The sequence below is a fragment of the Strix aluco genome, chromosome 14 (assembly GCF_031877795.1).
Source record: "Strix aluco isolate bStrAlu1 chromosome 14, bStrAlu1.hap1, whole genome shotgun sequence".
Lineage (NCBI taxonomy): Eukaryota > Metazoa > Chordata > Aves > Strigiformes > Strigidae > Strix > Strix aluco.
The window spans coordinates 1,968,042-1,989,855 of NC_133944.1; the positions used below are offsets into that span (position 1 = coordinate 1,968,042).

A 21,814-nucleotide genomic window follows, 5' to 3' on the forward strand; every position below is an offset into this window, starting at 1 on the left:
CCATAGAAAAGGGCCGTGCTGGAGGGTTTTTTTGGCTTCTAGGTGTCCAAATGCCCCTCCACTGTGAGGGCGGACCTGGCCTGCTCAGCCTGTGAAGCACCCTCAGCTTTCTACAAGAGCTGGATGCTGCTTTCTCTTGCCCATAAGAAGATGCTCAAGGCCTTTCCAAAGACTTGTTTTCTTCTCCAAATCAGTGGAGAAAGTCTTGGGTTGCAGCTCTAGACCTGACCTCTGGGGAGCTTTTCCTTCGTCAGCCTTGTAAATTTCTGACCTTGCTCTCTGGGAAGAGGATGGAGACTAATGATGTGGTTTAGGTCTGGTTTTTGGCTCGCTGCTGTTGTACATCTAACAACCAGGGGAGGGGAAAAAGCATCCCTTGCTGTTTCTCTGGAAGCCTCTGTATCTCTGTGGCAGTTAAAACAAGACCTGGGTGTCACAAAACCCTTTTCCCCTCTTATTTTAGAAGTCAACCACCCCCTCTTCCCCTCTCCTTTTATGCCAAAGCTACAGGGATCAAAGGGTGCTGCCAACTCATCATTTTACTTTATTTCTAGCAGTAGCAGCATTACCAAGTCAGGTCTGTTGCAAATTTGTTCTGGTCTTCCTCTTTACTCCCATCACCATTCCTGCTCCAGATGCCTGTTTGGGGATGGTTTGAGCCCAGCTGAACTAGAGGGTCAGGACCAAAGTGCACCACAGGCACAGGGTATTGGGGAACAAACAGTGCCTGGCACTTCCCCTTCCTGCTGATCTTGTGTTTGTGAGTTCTAAACCCACTCGTTTTTAAAGGTAAAACTTTGTTAAAAGAGGCAGGCTGCGAACACCAGGACACTGTGTGAAGTTCTACACTGGAATTGGTTTTATTATGTAATTCTCACACTAATCTTTTGGGATCCTTGGTTTAGGATTCCTCTAACCCAGATGCAACAGATGCAACTGACTCCTAAAGCAGCTTTTCACAGCTCACAGGGCATTGCCAGGCTAAAAATCCCACTGATTATTTTTTTTTTCCCCCTTAAGATATCAAGATTTTTTTAAAGCTTGGAGCCTTAACTCTTTGTGTTGTGTTGATTTTTGCACTTTGCCCAGTGTGGACTGTGCTGCCGAGACTGGCCTTGATCTGAGCTACCCTTAGGCTTAGACTATAAAAGTAGCTTTTTCTAGGGATTTAAATCTTCTGTTTAGTTGCTTTGTAAATTCTTGAGACTTAATTTTTAACAAAAAGTACTTTGGGGTGTTTGAACTCTCTTGTGGAAGAGGAAATGCTGAGCTTCTGTCTCTGTGAATGAAAAGTGAAGATTTTTATATGAAAATGTTTTGGAATAGCAGTGTACAGCTGTGCCTTGTTTAGATGGTGGGAGAGGCTTGAACACTTTCATCTCCCATTATTTGACAGGTTGTTGTTAATTAAAATGTATTTAAGCTCTGTTTGAAAAAGTATTGTAAATGTCACTTATTTTTAAAATAAATGATCCTGCTGTGTGAACTTCATCTGCAGTGAGACCGTGCTGGCCGTGAGCTGACACTCTACGCTGACCTGGCTTTCTCCAGGCTTCTTGTATCCTTTGGAGCTGTGCAGCTTTTTTTTTTTGTATTTTTAGCTATGTTTTCTGTATTTTTAACTGATTAGGTGCTTGAAGCACAGGCAGGAAAGACTTGGAGTAGAGGTGTGTGAAAAGCACAGAGTAGCTGCTCAGTGCGTTACCTCTGGACTCGCTGTAGCTGCACAGCCCTGCGTAGTGCGAGTGTACTGAGCAGGGGATCAAGAAGCTGGGATGCTTTTCTAGTCCAGTTTGTATTTTTTCTATCTAAATACCTGCTATTGATTTGGTAGTCTTTAATTAGAACAGCAGGGAGCTGCAGGGGGAGGGGATGCTAATAGAGATTAGTTTGGGATGAGCCAGGCAGCTGTGCAATCCTCAGGTCTTAATCTCTTGGTGTGGATTTATTCCAGCTGCTCTACCTGTGCTCCCCAACCTGGGCTAGAAATAATTAAAAGTGCCTGGGCTGTCTGAACGAGGTGCAAAGGGATGCCAGCAAGTCCTGTCAGATGTGAGTCACCCAAAGATCTGCCCCAGGAAGGCAAGATCAGTGCAGGGCTTGATCAGGTGGAGTGTGGAGACCAGCTGGTCTGTCTGCTGGAGCTTTCTCAAGTACAGAAGTACTGGCTGGGGTTGTAGAAAAACTCAGAGCCTTCAGCTGCCTTGCGGAGTTTTCCCTTTCCAAGAACTAAAGGAGTAAGTACGTACAGATCTGAGCGCTCCCAGCTAAGGAAAAGCAGGACAAGCAGCCTGAGCATGTTAGAATTAAGCACTTGCTTGTGATGTTCCTGTCAGAAGGAACAGTTGAGCAGTGGTGAAGGGGGCTGGCAAAGAGCAAAGGGGCTGCTGTGGCTGCTGTGCTGCTCCTGCTTCAGAGGAACTGCTCTGCAGCACCACTACTTCTGAGGAGCAGTGTCACTCTGTGTCTCAGCTGACTGAAATCTAGGCTGACCCTAATAATCTCTTAGCTGTCTCTTGTGCAGCTGTGCTTGCTCTAATCACAAGCACAGCAGGAACTGCTGTTTTTACACAAAGCCCAATTTCTACAGAAACATCTGAGTTGCAGAGGCACAGCTGCACATATTTCTGTAGGGAACAAACCTTCTCTCTGACACAGCTGACCTTCCTGAAGGAAGGGATGGCTCTCACATGTTACCTGAAGGCATAAAGCTGAGCAGCAACGTCTGTGCCATGCTCAGGTTTGCCAGAGTAGAAATGCATGCAGACCGTGCAGGTGTCAAGTTTATTTTACACAGAATAAATTTAAAATATTACACAGAACAAAGACAATATATACATCACTTTGGAGGCACGCTCCTGTACACGGGGAATGTTCTCAACAGGCGGATGAGGAGGGGCAGAGCTTTAGCACACCTGCATCATCATGGAGTTCACCATATTATCAAAAGCCCTAGAGAAGGAAATGAACACAGAATATTAAAGGAAGCAGCTAGTTCTGCCCAGCAGATCTCTCGTAACAGAACCAATGGCTAACAATGCCTCTTACTGGTTACCAAGCTGGCTTTCCCTAAGCTGAATACATGGTTTTACTCTTCAACCAGAGCATGCTCCACTGAGTAAATAATGACTTTTAATTAAGCTGAAGTAAGGACAGGTCTTATCCTGGCTGTAGAACTGCCTCAGCAAAGTGTAAAAGAAGTTGTTCTTGCCTAGGCAATAAAATCTCCCAACTTTATTAAAATTCCCTGCGAGATTACAGATTTATAGATGAGAAATGGGGGTAGAGGCCCTCACATGTGAGGAATGACACAGGCTGAATGCCCCTCTGTCCTTACCCAAGGGTAAGCCCTGGGCAAGTGCAGTTGTTCTCTCTTAAACCTGCTCTGCTTACCCATAATTTTCATCTTTACCTATGAAAACAGGCAGTTTTTTTCTCCCCAAGACATTGATTTTCTTGAGTCAGTGTTTCTAATACCAGTTCTGAGCTGGGAGTGAGAGTTCAATGTAACTTCTCATGAGATTATTGCTTTTCTGCTCTGCAGTACCGGCTCAAAGACAACACAGCTGTTCTCCATTTGGGCAGCTGGAGCACGCACATCTGACCTGGTCAACCGCAGGGGTCATGCTTTTGGTCCTGGGACATCACAGGGACGCTGCGAGTTCCAGAGAGATGACAAAGATCAGTATGATCAACCCACTTACCTGGAATGGATACGGTCCCCAGGGTTATAAAAAGGGTTACACATTATGTCCGTATATGAATTATGCAGCTTTCGGAACATCTGAAAAGGGATTGTAGTTTAATTAATTTATTTTTTTTTTGCTGCTCAGCACTTTATGAATAAGTGGAAGTAGCAAAAACACTGATGTGGCAAGTTGTGCTCTGATTTCCTGCACTTACACTGCGGATCTCATTGTCTCGAAGTGCTGTGTTGGAGGAATCCACGACCATAACAAACTTCACTTTCGAGTTTGTCACGTAGCCGTATCTGTGCAGCTGTTAAGGCATGTGCTTCTGACACACCAGAGCCTGGCCAAACTAAAACAAGGCTGGAATACACTCAAAGAAACAAGCTGAGAGGAAACATGACGTTCCTGCTGCGCCCAGCACATACCTAGGACTAGATGAGGTAAGCAAGACACTGGATCCCCTTTTCTACCAGATTTTTGCCATCTTTGATAACTCCAGGCCAAGCTCATGCCTGTGCTGGCCAGTAAGGCATGCCTTGCAATTTCAGGAGCAGCCTCCCACTAGCTATTTTCATGAGGGTTTCTCTCTTCTTCAGACCATTTTAATGACACAGGCACCTTATTTATTCTTGATTGGGAAACCGCAATCAGAGACCTGGAGATCTTCTAAGTATCAGCCAGTGTGACTGCCCTGAGACTTCAAAAATTAACAACCAGTTTATGAAAACCCAGAAATCAGGTCTGCTGCTAACTTCCATCTGTGGGATTCAGAGAAAAAGCCAAAGAAAGTTCCAAAGATCAAATATGTGACTTAAAAACGCTGGGGAAGCTGTGGCTGTGAAGTACAGATTTTAGAGAAATCAGACCATACATGTGGGATTTAGGTACTTGACCAGAGGTACCTTCCTACTCCTGCTACTTTCGCTGGCGTTATTAAAGAGTCTAAGCTTTGTTCTAGTCACAGTCAACTGTTTTAGCTAAGCAGGGAATAAAACACCTAGTTTATGAAAGGTGAAGTCTAACCTGCACCAGGCACTCTCCTTCATGTAGGCTAAGGGTAAATTTTTCTACCACCTGGTTGGGCAACAAAGCAGCTGCTGAACTGACCAAGGCACCAAACCTGAACCTCTACATGACAAACCGGTCAGTGAACAAGTCTGTATATTTTCTGCTGATGTCTTTAACATGGCACCAAGTAGGGAGAGAGGTTTCCCATGTGGGGCCCCTCGCAAGAAAGAGCCTATAAATACATAATGGCGTGGTAAAAGGCATTAGAAAGATACACCTTGTAGTCTTCAGTGGGGTAGAGGAGCCCCAGGTACAGTTCCCTCTGATCTACAAGAGCTTTGCCCATCGCAGAGATCTTTTCATCCACAACATCGAGGGAAGTGTGCACAGTGTAGTGGAACTTCAGCTCGTTTTCAGTTGGAACGCTCCGGATGTAGAGGGGATAGTTCTGAGGAGGAGAACAAATTACGCTAACTAGGACCGGCCACTCTGCTGTGCAAATGATGGTTTTCACCCAAAGAATTGCTGCTGTCAGAAGGAAGCTATTTTAACCATTTTATGTTCACAGCACAGTCCCCTTTACACCTTGCAGCGCTTGTGGAGCAGATCTGCCTCCACACACCAGTGGCAGGAGAATCATCTGCACAGGCACTGCACAAGGTTCACGTCTCTCCACTGCCTGACCTGCCCCCTTGTCCCAGCAGAGCCTGTCCCCAGTTCCTCCTGAGGAAATCCCTCTCCTCTCCTGGCAGCAGGACACCATAGGGCACCCTCATGCTGCCCCAGCTCCCCCTGCCCTGGTCTCAGGCTGCTCCTGCTCAGCCCACTTCAACCTCCAGTGTCTGCCCCACTTCCCTCAACCCTGTTCAGGCCCCACAACCTGAGACCCCGCCCCAGTCCACTCACCCCTACCCCACAGCCCCAGTCCTTCTCCCCTCCTCAGGCCCCACAGTGTGAGACCCAGCCCTGCTCAGGCCCCACAACCTCACTGGCCCCACTGCCCTGCTCAGGGGCCCCAAACTGGGACCCTGCCCCATTCCCTTCAGCCCTACCCCACAACCTCACCCAGCCCCACAGCCCCAGTCCTCCTCAGGCCCCAAACTACAGCCCCAGTCCTGCTTGCACTTCACTCCTGCTCAGGCCCCACAACCTCAGCCCCAGTCCTGCTCTTCTCACTCCTGCCCAGGGCTCACAGCTCCACCTGACCCCCTTGTCCCTCTCGGGCCCCACAACCTGAGGCCCAGCCCTGCTTCACTCACCCCTCCTCAGGCCCCATGACCCCACCTGGCCCCACTACTCCACTTAGGCCCTACAACCCCCCCTGGCCCCACAACCTGAGTCCCAGCCCCACTCCCTTCACCCCTGTTCAGGCCTCACAGCCCCACTTGACCCCCCCCCCCCCCCCCCCCCATCCCTCTCAGGCCCCACAACCTGAGTCGCAGCCCCACTCCCCTCACCCCTCCTTAGGCCCCACAACTTGAGGCCCAGCCCCGCTCCCCTCACCCCTCCTCAGGCCCCACAGCCCGAGGCCCAGCCCCGCCCCACCTCCTTGGCGATCACGGCGATGCACACCGCCATCTTGCCCCCGCCGCCCCGCCCACGCGTCACGTGAGGCGAGGGGGCGGGCGGCGCTCACGTGACGCGCGGCGGGCGCGCGGGCCGGCGGTTGCCATGGCGAGGGCGGTGCTGGTGCCCCTCTGCCTGTGCTGGGCCCTGGGCCCCGCCGCGGCCTCCGCGCCCCCCAACCTCCTCCTCCTCCTCATGGACGACGTGAGTGGGGCCGGGGAGGGGGTCCCGGGGGTGGGACACTTGTCACGGGGGGGCAGGGCCCGTGTCACTGGGAGGAAGTCACTTTGGGAGGAGGGGGGGTGACACTGAGGGGGGCCTGTTTGTCACCAAGAAGGGAGCTGGCTACCGGTCCCCACAGGGGGACTTGGGTTCATGGGAAGGGCTTGGTGTGGCTGAGGGAAATTGGGGCCTTGGCTCCATGGGGTGTGACAGGGTGTGAGCTGGGGGGCAGGCTTGTCATCGGAGTGAGAGCAGGGCACTGGTGCTGAGGGCTGGTGGAGAGGCTGCTGCGGTGGCCCACTCTCGCCCAGGCCCTGGCGCTGGGTGCTCAGCAGGGTACGGTTTGAACGCCGGTGCCTTGCGAGTAGGGCCTCTGGCAAAAACGTTCTGCTGATGTCTGGGATGTTTGCTCATGGTGTGTGCGTGGCACGTCAGAGGTGCTGTGGTGGTGGTCCCCGAGCTTGTGGGAGCATTGTGGTGCATGGGCTGGGTCCAAAGCTGTACTGGTGCTGAGGGAGAGGCCTTTAAATAATTTAAAGTTTCATCAAGTTGGCTCCCTGTGAGCATTATCCTGCAAATTACACTTTCTGGACATCTTCCTAAGTGCATATCAAGGGCCATTTTTGGGCCTGGCAAGACTTGTGTTTTGAGAGTGTGTGTCTTGAGCATTTATTTGCTTTCTTCTGCTGCTTAGAGCTTTGTCTCACTGACTCAAGCTCTCCCTGGTGTGTACAATCCCCCGTGGGTCGCAGATCCAGGTTCACACATCATCCATTCCAGGTGGTGTGGCCTCTGTGTTCAGCTGTGTGCTGCATCTATTCCCTTTGTCGTAGCACGTGGACAGGGTCTGTACCGTGATTCATGGTCAGAGGTCTTCAGCACAGTGATTCAGGCGTAGCTCACGGCTTGATGTGGTGGTCTGGGAAACTTGGAAATAAGCAGGAATATTTGAATAAGTTTGTAAGTACTTACTCTGAAAGCCAACATGCTCAGTTGCTGTCTTTCTTGAGTCCTTTCCAGATTTTGTGTAAAAAGTGGTGCAGAAATGAAAGGAAGGCCCGGGCCTGGTGTATCCCTGCCCTCCTCCTTCAGGGCAGAGCTGCTCTAGGTGACCTGTGCTAGAGACACTGCACACAAACCTCTCCGTATTCCTCCTGTGTGGATGTCCTGCTGAAAACAAAGGAGACTTCTTGGATCTATAAAGTCAAGCCCATACGCAAGCCTTTTGGAATTGGTGCTTACACACCTACATACCTTATCTAGAAGTGTAATCACCTTATCTATCAGTCCATTCTTAATGACTGAGCAATTAACTCCACAGTCCTTGGCAAAGGATTCCAGTGGCTGGTAGATGTTGAAAAACAGGGTGTCTTGGTGATTTTCAAACCCTGATAGAATCATTCTGAAGTTAAGGCTTGGTTTTGCAGGCTCCAGAAATAACTGTGGGAGTATCTTCTGGTACCAGCAATGGATGTAGTTGTAGTAGCACTCAATAAGGTGCATCAACCAGGCAAGGAAAACTCCAGTACATTTCAGGAAACGTTTTAGAAACCCAAACTTGCCTCCTGAAAAAACATACAAGAAGAAAACTAATTCTGCCAATTTTTCCTCTCTGAACTAGGGGTAAAAAAAAGGCAATAAATCATTAAAGAGCAGAAATAATCACAGATTTGTTTCCAACTAAAAGTCTTTTCACTTTTGCACCCTGTAGTGGTCTTAGCCACACGGACAAGGAAATGCATTCTTTTCCAACATGTTCAAGTTGCTGCCATCTTCCTGGTTTGTTTCTCTTCTAATATTTTCGCGTCCTCTTTTGGGTGTGTTTGTAGTAGAAATGCATTGTGTGCTGTTTTAAGCTACTGGAAAAGCTAATGAGGGTGAGTATGTGACTCCAGGGGTGGGCAAGCTCTTATCGCCTGTTTGGCTCCGTTCTGCCAATTCAACATGACTCTTGTTTTCATAGTGTTTCTACACTCCTGTACAAGATAATTAACTTGTAAGCCTAGTTTTTCCGGCCAGTTGAGCCTCCGGCAGTCTATCTCAATTTTCCATTCAGGAATATTTCCCCCCAAGCTGGCATTTGTAATTTTCAAGATGAAAGCTCCTTGGGACAGTGATTATCCTACTCTAGAAGTGTTGGTACAGCATGAGGCATGATGAGGCACAGATCCTGACTGGAGCTTCTGCAAACTGTTTATTTATTTAATATGCTCTTCATTAAAAATACATCTCCACGGTCTTTTTCTTTTGGTCCTTCGGTAACTGCTGCGACTCTGTCACTGTGTGTGAATTAGAGCAACGTGATACTCTTTTTTTTTTTTTTTTTCTCCTTTCTTCCTTGATAAAGATACTGAAGAATCAAGAACTCAGGGGTGATCCCGCTGAATCTATTTTAATTCCCCATCCTAGCGTGAGGTGGTACCATTTAATTGCTCCTCACTCAAACCTCAACAGCCGGCTCTGCAGCTCTCCAATAGTTTTCTTTTCCAAACTGCACCGCTGCAGTGTAAATGTTAGACTCTCAAATGGGACCAGACAGATGGTTTTCTAAAGATCTCAATACATTACACCCTCCGTTATCAGTTGCTCACCTGATACGCATCTGTATTAAAGATAGCTACTTCCCTTTTTAAAGCATAATATAATCTCTAGCAACCATGGTGCCTAATTGCTCATTAAGTTGTTCCCTTCTAGAACCTTCTGTTCTAAGTCACTTACTTTTATTTGTATTATTACCAGTAATAGTTTTCAGCAATGAATGTAGACAACGTGATGGTAATTTTACGGTTCTCCTGGCTGTGTGACCCCTCTGAATTAGGAGGAAGGCACAGGGTGAAACCACTGTCTCTCAAATAAGCAGAGTGACATATGATGCCTCTGGCAGGTTTTCTCTCCAGAGCTTGCTTTTCAACACTTTCTCTCTTTTCCTGCAGCACTGCTTTTGGGTTTAGACCTTTTCTTTGCATTTCTAGTGATGGATGGATGGATGGATGGATGGATGGATGGATGGATGGATGGATGCAGCAGGCTGAGATGGAGTCTTGGGGTTAATGGTCCAACACAAAGACACGTACCTTCACAGGGTTGGGGAAGATAATTTTTTTCACGTTTGTGAAGTACTCCCTAAGTAGGGAGATGAGCACTATAAAGATTTAGGAATGCAGGGATACAATAAAAGTGTTATGTGGGCCCAGAAGCATTGTCATTGTGGAAGAGTAAAAGTACTTTTACGTCTTTCGGTGTGTTCTTTTTACAGATGGGTTGGGGCGATTTGGGAGCTTTCGGAGAGCCTTCTAAGGAAACTCCTAACTTAGACCAGATGGCTTCAGAAGGGATGCTTTTCCTGGATTTTTATACTGCCAACCCCCTCTGTTCTCCATGTAAGTAAACTTGAGTTTTAAACTAGCATATAAGCATGCCACCTTCTGAGCAGAGCGGGATGTTTGCCAGCATCTGACATGAACTAGCAACCAAACCAGTGATTACCCTCAGGGCAGAGTTTGGATTTGGTGCTTTGATCTTGCTTTTTGCTCCCTTTTTATTTATGTTTTGATTGGAAAACCTACAATCTTTAGTTCATACAAAGCACTGTTTTAGTGAGCAAATCAGTCCAGCTAAAGGATTTTTTTACAACATTACAGTTTAGTATTCTAGCCTCATTGCATTTTTTCAGCTTTCTCAATTTGGGATAAACAGACAAAGCAGTATCTAAAATGTTGCTGAATGTAGTTTGTACATAGTTTGTCTGATTCCACTGGCTTTGGTGAGACTTTCATGTAAGGAATGGCAGACTGTGTCCTGGTTTTGACCCTGGTGGCTTGCAAGATTCTTGGGGAACGGACAAAAGATAAAAGAAACGTTTGGGTCTGGGAGATGCAGATATTTTTATCCTTATTGTTTTTTTCTGTGGGGTGCGTTGTTTTTTAATTTGTTTTTAACTCAAACCTGATTGGCAGCCAAGAACTGAAACAAAAATGAGGAACAGGGGCTTTCTAGGTGGGCTTTCATTTAGGATATCATTTGATGGTGTGCTGGTGACATCCTTGCTCAGAAAAGGCCTTTAAAATATGCTGAAGTCCTGCTAAGTCCAGTGGTGGTACTGCATAAGCATATGCTTAAAGCTGAACATCTGTGTAAATGTTTCCTGCAGTCAGGACTTGACTTTTATTGTCAAAGCTGGACAGCTCTTTCTTCACTGTTACATGACTTCTGTTCAGGCAAGCTTGAAAACTCAGCCTTAAGCGTGCAATCAGTTTGTGTTACGATTTCCTCTTACATATATACGTCAGGTATTCCTTTTAGAATTACTGAGATAGGAGGGCTGCTACCTTGACGACTGAAATTACTCTTCAGCAGTGGGTCATTTAATAGAGGGGCCAAATTTCAGTCGGGTTTGTCTTGGAGTAACTCAAATGGTGTCGTATCAGAACCTGGCTGTCTCCGTGGCTCGCTGGAGAGAGGAGCTGCTGCCTGCTCTAATGGGAGTGATCTTAGTAGCTGGTTGTGGCAAAAGGGCACTACCATGCTCCAGTCAGGGCACTGTCCTCAGCCTTAGTATAATAATATTAATATTAAGCAGAGAATGCTTGTAAAATAAAATGTTTTTTGTTCTTTGCAGCAAGGGCAGCGCTGTTGACGGGCCGTCTCCCAGTCAGGAATGGTTTTTACACCACGAACGCACATGCCAGAAACGGTATGGGCTTCATTCCTGATTTGCCTTCCTCTCTTGATTTCCCTCTGTGCTTTGTAGGAAGTTTTGCTTTGAACAAAGGCTTGGCTCCGTGATCTTCCAGAGTGGCACAAAAAGATTACCGTGTTAACTGCTGGTAATAAGCGTGAAATTTATTGCTTCCTCCTCATCAAGCAGAAAACATCCTCGAATTAAGAGACGTAAACAAGGCTGGTTGATCCATTTGCTTCTGCTGGCTGAGAGGTGTTTCCTCTGGGCAGTGTAATTGGTGTCTGGTGAAAGAAAGTCACGTGGGGTGTATGTTAACACCCCGAGTAAGGAACAAGCTGCTTAGGGTTTTATTCAGCAGGCAGTTCTCTAACGATTTCAGTTTTACAGCACCGTTGTGCCCAGGGTGCTTCCAGGGAAGATTACCAGTTCATAACTGGGCTGATGTTGGTTCCTGTCATTGTTTCCAGCATGACAGATGCCACATGTGTGGGCATGCTTGGGCGAGAATCAGCAGCTACATACTGGTTCACACTGTGGATCAGCGAGCATGCTTGGCTATCCCTATCCTAACCAAAGTCACACCTTAGATTCTCAAGGGCCAGAGAACTGTGAGCTGTGAGAGACATACCATTTCTTTCAGCTCTTGCAGTCTGAGCAAGTTTATCGATCGTTTGATTTAAGGGAAAAAAAGCGCCTTCATTTTAAGAAATAGAAAGCAAATTTGCAAGAGTAAAGGCAAATCCAATGCACACCTAAAGCACTTGCTTTTTTCTGACCCTCCCTTTCAAGGGTCTTGCCTTCATTCCGTGATGGCAGCCCCTTTTATTATTGGCTGTGGTGTGCAAGTGCGTGGAGTTCTCCCTTTGATCTCTCTGAATCAGTTTGTTCTCTTCGTCTCATGCCCTGGGAGGACTTCCAAGGACTGATATTGCTGGGACTTTTTTTGTTTGTTTTATGCAGCATACACGCCACAGGATATAGTAGGAGGAATCCCAGATTCTGAATTACTGCTTCCAGAGTTGCTGAAGAAAGCTGGCTACATCAATAAGATCATTGGCAAATGGTAAACTCATTTTAAAATCTCTTGCTTTGAGATTTCGGTAAGCGTGTGTATGTTTTGTGAAGGAGCAGCAGAACAACCAGAACTGTAGGAAAAAACCTGTTTTGAAGCTCAGATGTCCAACTTTTGAAATTTGTGGTGGATCTTCCCCCCCTGCTGGGATCAATTTCTGAATCGAGTGTTACCATTACAAGTACATACATATATCTTCACAGAAGGAGTTGAAGGCGTTTTCATATGTGTGTGTATATATCTGTGTGTGTGTATATATATATTTATAAACCCTTCAACTCTTTGTGGTTTCATCCATGTATCACACTACTTAGTTTAATCAAAAAACGCCGAGTTGGAACTTGCCTTGAGCACCTACGTGCTTTTTATCTTTGGCCCCTGCTGTGTGTTGGGTTTTTTTGTTAATAGAGTAGACTAAATTGTGAAAGCTGCTTTTTGGGGAGGTAGAAGTGTGTGGTGTAGAAATAGAGATGCAGACATCTCCAGGGCTACTGAAGGTTGTTCAAGTGTAGAAGGTCAGGGTAGATAAGGATAGGCTTGATCGGGATAGTTGATACCAGGTGTTTTAAAAGACCAAGAGGGGTGATCCAATACTCTGTGAATATTGTCCTTTGACTTTATGGACTTTCATGGAAGTACAGTATAATCTTTGTAGAGGATACAGAAGAACTTCTAAAAACCAATTTTTTGTGATGTCTGCAAAGAATCGGAAGGGAAAAACCTGAAAGATATTCAGATCAAACAAGCATGGTGGAATTACCAGTGTAATAGTTGAAACTTGGTGCATTTGTAACATTCGAATTTCAAATGTGCTTGTGGGCTGTAATGGAATCCCACAGGGCCTGGGGATCTCTGAAGAGTCGAGTCACGGTTTGTAACAGCGCTGTAATAAATAAATGCATAAATAGCAACTTCAAAACTACATGGACACCAGAGGAGCGCTGCTTGGTTAAGAGTCATGGCTAATGAAGAGACTTCGGACAGGACTAGTATCAGGGGGATACTGCTCAGGAAAATAATGGGATACAGTTTATTTAACAGTTCCGTTAACAAGTTAGAGAAGAGTGAGTTTGAATTGTGGTCAGATTCACCGCTGCTGCTGAAATGGGAAAGAAAGCAAACTAACCTAAATCAGTGAATTATTTATTACCACAAATCCAAACAGCAGAGTGGCTGTGAAGAATCGGATCAGTGGGCTGAATGCAATAAGATGCAGTTCAGTGCTAATAAATGTAAATTCATACACCCAGGGAAAAGAAATAAACAACGCAAATACAGAGTGGTTCCAGGCAGTTATTTGGAAAACAGCAAATCTGGAAGGACCTGCAGCTGTTAGCAAGAAGCAAACTAAATCTGAACGTGCAGCGCAGTGTCGTTGTGCACCCAAGAACTGTTATCCCAGACAGGACTAGGGAGTGGTACTGTACAGCAGCAGTCCCTGTCGTTTGTGCACACCACCTGCTCCCTAGAAAGGTGTAAAGAAATGCAAAGTACAGGAGTTAAATTGGAGCCTCATCCTAGCCACGTGTAGAATTTTAGGGCTTTGAAAAATTTTTTAAGTTTTCCAGCAGATTTTTATATCCTTTCAGCATCCCTTCTAAAAACTTTTCAACGTGTTCTGTGACAGTAAGTTCCACAGTTTAATGATATGTTTGCAAGTCAAGTATTTTCCATGACCATTTTAGAATTTGTTGCATTTCATTAAATACCTCTATTTTTTGTGTTGTGAGAGGGTGAGAATAATCTGCATCTCAGTAATTATTTGATACCTTTTTCAAGTCTCTTCCTCTGTAAGTTCTCTTAGGACTTTCTTAGAATAAAATATTTTTTCATGTTCCCTGTTGTAGAAACATCCAGCAATAACTTTGTATTATCATGTATATAAATGAGAAGAAGGTAGGATCCTGCAGGTCAGACGTGCAGTTTTAGTTATGTCAGAGTTATGATCATAGCTGGAATGATGATTATTTTCTCTCATAACTCATTTTGGAATAGCTCAGAATAACACCATGGATCGTTTTACTTCAGGTAATGCATTTTATGCCCCTTATGTTCAGAAAGTGTGCAGGGGGTGATGGCACAAAATGGACAGGTTGCAAATGCAGGCTTGTGAGTGGAAGCTGGAATGATTAAATAAACATTTAGCTTCAAAGGTCTCCTTTAGGGACTGGAGAGGATGGGCATTCTGTATCTTCAAGATAGTATAAATGAATAAAATGTAGAATTTGCAGTACAGAAGTTGGAGATGAGAGAGGAGCTTCATCTTGAAGTTAAGGATGGAGAATTTTCAAGCTGCATAGTAGAATGGAGCTGTCATCAGGAGTAGCTAAACGTGTTTTATGTTCACATGTGCACATAAAGAACTCATTCTCATTTACATTCAGGTCTCTCGTAACATTTTGGCAGCGTGAATACTCCATAAAGGGAATGTAGATATAATGGTACATTTCATGAGCTTTACCTTGTGTTTTTACAGCTTAGTTGTATAAAAGTGACTTGTCGTAGATCAGAATCCTTAAGTAAAACATTATGTGCGTCTTTGCAGTAGCTTTGGGCAGTGTAGTCCATCAGCACAGATCATCGAGGCAGCATGAGAAGACACCAGTAGAAGGAAATAATGGAAAACAAAGGTTCGACAGCAGACTAAAATGGGAGATATGTCAGCACTGGAGTGAGGCTGCATGGATGCATTTGCAACAAGTATGAGAAAGATCAAGACGATGCTCTGCAGTCATTTATTTGATTAAAATGCTTGAAGCTTTTCTTCTTAGGCAAAGATTGTTTTCTTGCATGCCATTCTGATGAGATTATTCTTCGCTTCTTTGCAGTAGAATTTTAACTCATCTGTTTCCTTTGCTCCTAGGCATCTGGGTCACCGGCCGCAGTTCCACCCCCTGAAGCACGGGTTTGATGAATGGTTTGGATCCCCAAACTGCCATTTTGGACCTTTTGATAACAGAGCGCTCCCCAATATCCCTGTGTATAGGGACTGGGAAATGATTGGCAGGTAATTCAGCTACTTGCCTGGTAATGTTATTTTCTTTGCTTTCCCTGCTGACATTACAGTGCTGGAAGATAAGTGCTGGCGTAGCAAACCCATTTCAGTGAAAAGGGGTTGGCAAAAACAGCAGCTGTTTCAGAATCAGAGTTACAGACTCGGTTGGACGGGCAGTGATCTACAGGTACCTCACCCCGTGCAGAGAACTTCTACAGCCTGTCGAGCACTGAGAATATCCTGCCTCATATGGTCTGAGGCGCTTCCTACTGAGTGCCCTGAATGTCCTGCAACTCAGCAGTGAGCCAGTGCAGAAAAGATGCTTGTAAAAGGTCATGAAACAGGTGAACAGCCCTTCTGGATCCATTCAATCCGTTATACTTTGCGATGACTGCTGGTAGTGAAGGCTTATAGAAAGGGTATAAGAAAACAGATATGTGGAATGGTCCTTCTCTTGGATGGTTGTCCACCTTCCTAAACTGAAGGTTGTGTCCAGATCATTAATAGCCAGTGACTTCTATCAACTAGTCTTGTCTCTTTTCGAAACCCATTTGTATTTCTGGACCTGTGCCAGGATCTCATCTCTTGCTTTGCCCTCGTACTTTTGAACAGGACTTGCCCTCTAGTCTGGGGACGGCCAATATCCAGCCTTACAAGGCCTGGGTGGTGGTTTCTGTTGGAGCTAAGGCAGACTGAAGGGAAAGCCTTGTGGGAAAACGCACAAGGCGGGCAGAAACAGGAAGATAGAGAGTAACCACCAAGAGGTATGTGAATTTCTCATCTAGGAGAGGAAGCAAGGCTAGTCCTTCCTGGGGGAAGAGGAGGTTTTGAAGACAGTGCTGGCAGCAAAGGGTACTCAAGCACTGATGCCTGGGCAGTGCCTGTTGCTTCTCAGTTGTGATTGCTGCCCTCTGACTATTCCAGTTAAAGCTGAGACAATACAGACTTGCTTCGATGGTATTGATGCCCCTCAGAGACTTGGCGTGGTAGTTGACTACTAAACTTTATTCTAAAGTCCTAAACCACTTTTTGTAGGAATCCTGGCTTCCTCAGCTCTACCTTCCCATCTAAATTTCAACTTGAAGCTCATTAAATGTGAAGCTAGGTGTTTGATTCTGAGGATTAATAAAGGTCCAAGTACCAAGGCCAACCTGCAAGTTGCACGTGGATGGTCTAGGGAAGCAACTGCTCTAGAGTGCCTCCCTCCCAGAGATGTTTGCTTATCCCGTTGCGCCCTGAAGGCTTCCTGTGATGATTTCACTCCACTACTTCTCTTGGAAGCTGGTTCCATTCTGTACTGAAAGACCTTTTTATTCCTTCTCTTCCTGTTTGTAATAACCTTTTGTCTGTTTGTGCAGCACCATTCTGTGCTCCAAGTCTGCAGTCTGTGCCATTCTTGTCCATTCATTTCGAGGCTCCTGTCATCTTATTTCACGTGCTGTTATTCTCCTGAGGACTGCCCCCTGCCCTTTGCTTAATTGGTGTCTAAAGATGCTTCTCACACAAAGTTTTCAGAGCAGCCCAAGTTCTGATTCCAGGATCGCTCTATCTCACTGGAAGTTGTTGTGTACTTCTGAAAATTTTACTCGCATTTCAAACAGCTCTCTACTGAAGGAGTAGCAGTATGAGATCTTGAAGCATACTACCCCTATTCTAATAGCTTAATAGTGAAAGGTCGGTGCCTCAGGATTGTCCAAATTTGTAGTCATTAATTTGGATCTAGCTGCTTCACTGCTTTCTCTCATAAGAAAAATATATGGTGACATTCTTTTTAATATCTGAAGAGAGTTTGCTGAGTAGCATCTGTGGCCTGTTTGTCGCCTGCTTACCCAGTAAGTAAAGGGAGGGGGGAAGCCTTTTTATGTTGTATATTCCTTAGGATTGATTTTTTTTTTCCTCTCTGATTCATTTTATCTTAAGATATTACGAAGATTTCAAAATTGATCTGAAGACGGGTGAAGCCAACTTGACTCAGATCTACCTGCAGGTACTGTCCACCTTAATACTGGTTTCTAAGCTGCAGTGACTTTATGCTGCTTTTTTTGGAGAGATTTAGATGGCAGAGGATGATTCCGTTAAATTCATTTTTATTGTTGTTTACAGGAAGCTCTCGATTTTATTAGCAAGCAGCAGGCCAGCCAGCAGCCATTCTTTCTATACTGGGCAATTGATGCTACCCACGCTCCTGTTTATGCCTCCAAACAGTTCCTGGGCACTAGTCAGAGAGGACTGTAAGTCTTGTTTTTGTGAGTGTTGGTTTTGTTGGGGTTTTTTAATTAATACCTCATGCTGCAGAAACAGAAAACCTAAGCAATGTTTATTAGATCCAAGTATAGAGATCATTTCTCAAAAGCGTATGTGTGTGCTGAAATACATTAGTTTGTGTGGACTCTGCTTGGATTGTTCTTTAATAATTTTGCTATAATCTGAAATGAAGATCATGTGACTGAAATGGGGGAGGAGGGGGGAGTCTAAGCTCCTTTGCCAGTTGTGTGAGTAATGAAGTGCTGTATGTGGCACAGATGATTTTTTGGAAGGCTTTTGTATGATTAGTGCCTGTTTTAAAAGCCTATAAATCAGACCAGCAAGTAGAAAAGCATGCTTGAAAAACACAATTTACAGGAGGCAAAGAGCTCTGTAGATATTGTGAGCCTTGCTTCTGAGAGTGCAGTTTCGAACCAGCATCCATAAGCAAAACTGTGTTATTAGCTTCAAGTCTATGGCGAAGTGGCTTTGCCTATATTTGAGAACTTTATAGCTAAATTTATATCACTTGCTGGTCTCTGTCCAAGAGTGGCTGACATCTGAACAAATTCTGACTCTTAATACCCAAGAGGTTGCTCTCTCCAGATATTTGCAGTGACAGTGGAAAACTTTATTATGTTACCTAATGCATAAGAGAAGTATTTCTGCAGCGTGGGTATAAATTACACCCACTGAAAGCATTGTGGCTGATCACAACGCGTCACCCTGTGTGACACTTTTCCTCTTCTGCTGCCTTTAAGTATGCATCTGCTTTTGCCTCAGGTATGGGGACGCTGTACGAGAAATTGATGATAGCATTGGAAAAATCCTAAAACATCTTCAGAAGCTGGGTATCAGTGAGAACACTTTTGTGTTTTTCACCTCTGATAACGGGGCTGCTCTCATTTCAGCTCCTAAACAAGGTGAGTCTCAGATGAACAAACCTGGGCTGGGGTTGTGAAATCAAGGCTTCAATCTCTGTGTCCGGCGAGGAAGGAGTCCTGTGCCTGGGGTTTTGTTTTATGCAGTTAGAAGAAGCCTCAAAATGCAGAGCATTTATGTTTAGAGTTAGCTTATGTTTGTTATTTCTGGTCGCTGCTGGAGGAGGCATCCTTGGCTAAATGGACCCTTGGCCTGACCCAGTGTGGCAGTTCACCTGTGTTCATTTCCACTGTCAGGGGTGAATATTTTGTAATTTATTTAGGACCGGGCACAATAACTTAGCGGAGTGTTTACTGTCCCTCTGCCAAATGCATATTTGAGCTGACTAATTACAGAGAGTTCAAGAGTCCCTCCTCCTTTAGCTCTCATGAACAATATAAAGAAGAAAAAGTATCTTTGTTAATTCACGAGTTTTCTTTTGTTTAGATTGTTTCTCTCAAACAGAGTCATTGCAAATTGATTTTATAACCCTCTCTCTTGTATTTGGAGGCAGGCTGTCTCGTGGTTATTGGACCATAGAGCAGGGAGTATCCCGAGTTCTGATTTCAGCTGAACCACTGTGTTTGACTTCGGGTGACCTGGAATCAGTCGCGAGACCTCCTTGTTTGTTCCTCAGCAAGATCAGCTCCAAGGCTGGGTTTAAAATCCCAGACATTCCTGCAAACCACTTGCTATCTCTGAGAGTGAATGTTCGGAGAATGCATGATTATTTTTTACACTCTTGTATCTGCATCTAATACTGCTCTGGTACTTTAAAAGGATTATGAAAAAAATACTATTTCTGCCTGAAAGTGTCAGATTTCCTTTAGTTACAAACAGCAGTTAACATCCTTAAAGGGAAGGAAAATGCCAGCCAAGTATTTTCTGTTTGTTTGGTTTTGGGTTTTTTTTCCTTTGTTTGGTTGATAGCAAGTTGCGTTTAACTGTCACTTTCTCCCTGACCTGAAAAGACATTCCTAAAATTTTGTCATAAAGGGGTATTTAAAAAAACACAACAAACAAACAAAACAACAACAACAAAACCCAGAACAACTCTGGACATGTTATTTGAAGAAGCATTCATGCAGAAATGAAAATTCATTTAAAACTAACCTAAAAATTTCCCAGTTGACCGTGCCCCTTTGAAATACAATATTGGCATATCATGTGTTTTATGGCGGCTTTTCTCTCTCTAGGAGGAAGCAATGGGCGTTTTCTGTGTGGCAAACAAACCACCTTTGAAGGTGGCATGAGAGAGCCAGCTATTGCTTGGTGGCCTGGTCATATACCTGCAGGAGGGGTGAGTATCTGCTCTGAACGGTTCTGGTCGGTCTTAAGTGGACTAAAGGGGGTGGAGTGGTTCTTGCTGGATTCAGTGGGGTTTGGATCAGACTTTTAACATGCCCAACGTGTCCGTCCAGATGCTTGTCTAAATCAGGAGCTGAAGGCTGCCCCTAGAGAACGATGCTGCTCCTGTTCTTTATTGCAAATTTGCATCTAGAGTGTCTATGATCAACACTTCTGTGAGCACCGAGCGGTCTGGTCTGTCTTTCTGCTCTATTTAAACCCTTCATTCTTTTGGACGACAGTATTTTTAGTGGGTGATGTGTTTGAACAAATTGGGGTATAAAGACACGCTGCCGATGTGTGTCCCAGTCTAGAGCAGGAGTGTGTTGCCCACACACCCTCTCTGTGCCATGAAGGATCAAGTGATTTGACCCTCAGGGCTCTCGCTTTGGTGTTTGATAAAAGTTCCACTCGGGGAGGTCTAGATACCAGACTATTGCTCTTTCCTGCCTGTACACAAATTCAGATATGATCACTTCAAAATAATCCTCCAGTGGCACTACCAGCCTCTCTTGTCCCAGTTCTCATTAAAGAAGGATGTAATCAATTCTTCTGCAGGCAAGGTTCACAGTAAATAATACAGATTCCCTCCCCTTTGTAAGCATCTCTTATCCCTGAAGAAAGTGATACTTCATTAACTGGGCACTGTGCTTAAGACTGCAAACTATTCATAAATAAAACATTTTTCTAAGTTGCATTCCTTTTTGGTGGTTTAATTGAGTCAGGATAATGATAATTTATCATTTGCATTGAGGAGGAAGCCATCAGATAGCTTAGATCTGCAGCTGAGGGCAGGAGGGTAGTTTGGTTTCATAATTTTTAAAGAGTTCAAAAAACCGACTAGGGATGTTTTATTATTTTTTTAATTTGAAATGAAAACAGTCTTTTTGTTTAAATTTAAACATTTCCATAAAGCCTTTACAAGCCAAGTACAACAGCCTTGGGCTAGCATACGAGAACATGAAACTGAAGCTGACTGTTTTGTTTTCCATGTCCAAACTAAATAATGTGCTAAAAGTAAACATGCATTATAAATGGGGACAAGTAAATACCAAATTTAAAAATTCTTTCCATTGTAGTAACTCTGAGGATAATTAAGAACACGAGTAGAGAGATCATTGTGCCTGCTTATTTTCTAACTGTGACTGGCTGGTACCCCCGTCACAGGTAGCCTTTTTGCATGTAGTGCAGCAGTGAAGCTTTCTGGGGTGCAAAAACGTTCTCGGTAGCCTGGTGCGATGCATGGCTTCCTGCATGAGGCCATGGCTGAAGCTGCTGTTTGCATTCCTGTGAACGGCCATTTCGGTGCAGAGTTATGTGGTTGCCTAGGTGGGTGGATGACCGCCACCGTACCGTCATGAGCCCCTGCATGCTCAGCAAGCTGAGAGTGTGCTTAAGGCTTATTGGGGAAGGTATGCGCCCGAAAATCCCCTCCTCCACCACTGCTGGTATCACCCTCAGCACTCGAGCACGTCCTTCCTATCCTGGACTCCAGTTCATGATGCTGCCTGCCAGCTGTCTGCACGTGCGGGTGTTACGCTCCCAGATGCCCTCTTGGACTCCACTCGAGAAGCCTGTTCTGAGCTCTGTCCCCAGGATGTGCTGCTTTGCTCCCAGTCACACCCCCATAGGATACTACTGATAAGTAAATATGTGATAGCTACTTACATGTCTTTTCTGCTTGTATTCTTGCCATCGAGGCTCCAGCGCTGGTACCCACAGCAGCACTGACCGCAGGTGAGAGGTTTGGCATCGCTTCTGTCTAATACAGCTCGGCCCGTAGTATGCCCATAGTTACTGCTTCATAATTGCCTTTTACTGACGTAGTAAGTGAAGAGACATGTTTGCTAGTACATTTTCAGCTTCTTTTCTGTATCTTACGGAGTCTGTAGCTTCAACATCTTCTTGGCTGCGAGTTTGAACTAGTCAACCTAAGTCCCGTGTAGTCCAAGAATCTGTAAAACGTGGGAAAACTAATTCAAAGTCTCTCACTGCTCTTTCTTTTCAAGAGAGTTGAAGGAAACAAAGGCTTGGGAGCCCTGAACTGAGGTGGAAGCAAAAAAACT

The 21,814-nt window shown here is 45.0% G+C and overlaps 2 protein-coding genes across 8 annotated transcripts in view; one reads left to right on the forward strand and one right to left on the reverse strand.

The window, feature by feature from the left end:
- Positions 1-2,765: 2,765 nt before the first annotated feature.
- On the reverse strand, positions 2,766-6,364 carry TRAPPC2L (trafficking protein particle complex subunit 2L). The gene is made up of 5 exons (XM_074839285.1): positions 6,246-6,364; positions 4,976-5,148; positions 3,904-3,991; positions 3,705-3,784; positions 2,766-2,952 (listed from the first exon to the last, which is right to left on the reverse strand). Exons 1-5 carry the CDS (start codon positions 6,276-6,278, stop codon positions 2,907-2,909), a joined length of 420 nt encoding a protein of 139 aa, XP_074695386.1. The 5' UTR covers positions 6,279-6,364; the 3' UTR covers positions 2,766-2,906.
- The window catches only part of GALNS (galactosamine (N-acetyl)-6-sulfatase), a 48,276-nt gene continuing 32,797 nt past the window's right edge, over positions 6,336-21,814 (forward strand). For all 7 annotated transcript variants that reach the window (XR_012625063.1, XR_012625064.1, XM_074839266.1 and 4 more), the window contains exons 1-9: positions 6,336-6,470; positions 9,745-9,868; positions 11,107-11,181; positions 12,130-12,232; positions 15,105-15,248; positions 17,157-17,223; positions 17,340-17,467; positions 18,264-18,403; positions 19,598-19,701. Coding sequence is in view for 5 of the 7 variants with exons in the window: in XM_074839266.1 (XP_074695367.1) it covers positions 6,372-6,470; positions 9,745-9,868; positions 11,107-11,181; positions 12,130-12,232; positions 15,105-15,248; positions 17,157-17,223; positions 17,340-17,467; positions 18,264-18,403; positions 19,598-19,701 (984 nt within the window). In the remaining 2 variants the exon portion in view is untranslated. The remainder of the gene's footprint in view (positions 6,471-9,744; positions 9,869-11,106; positions 11,182-12,129; positions 12,233-15,104; positions 15,249-17,156; positions 17,224-17,339; positions 17,468-18,263; positions 18,404-19,597; positions 19,702-21,814) is intronic.

What these genes read in the sequence shown, in the direction of transcription:
- TRAPPC2L (XM_074839285.1), bottom strand. Translation starts at nt 6,278, where the DNA reads ATGGCGGTGTGCATCGCCGTGATCGCCAAGGAG. An exon ending in TCGCCGTGATCGCCAAGGAG is followed by an intron (nt 5,149 to 6,245) that starts GTGGGGCGGGGC and finishes TCTCCTCCTCAG; the next exon opens with AACTATCCCCTCTACATCCG. An exon ending in GAGACAATGAGATCCGCAGT is followed by an intron (nt 3,785 to 3,903) that starts GTAAGTGCAGGA and finishes ATCCCTTTTCAG; the next exon opens with ATGTTCCGAAAGCTGCATAA.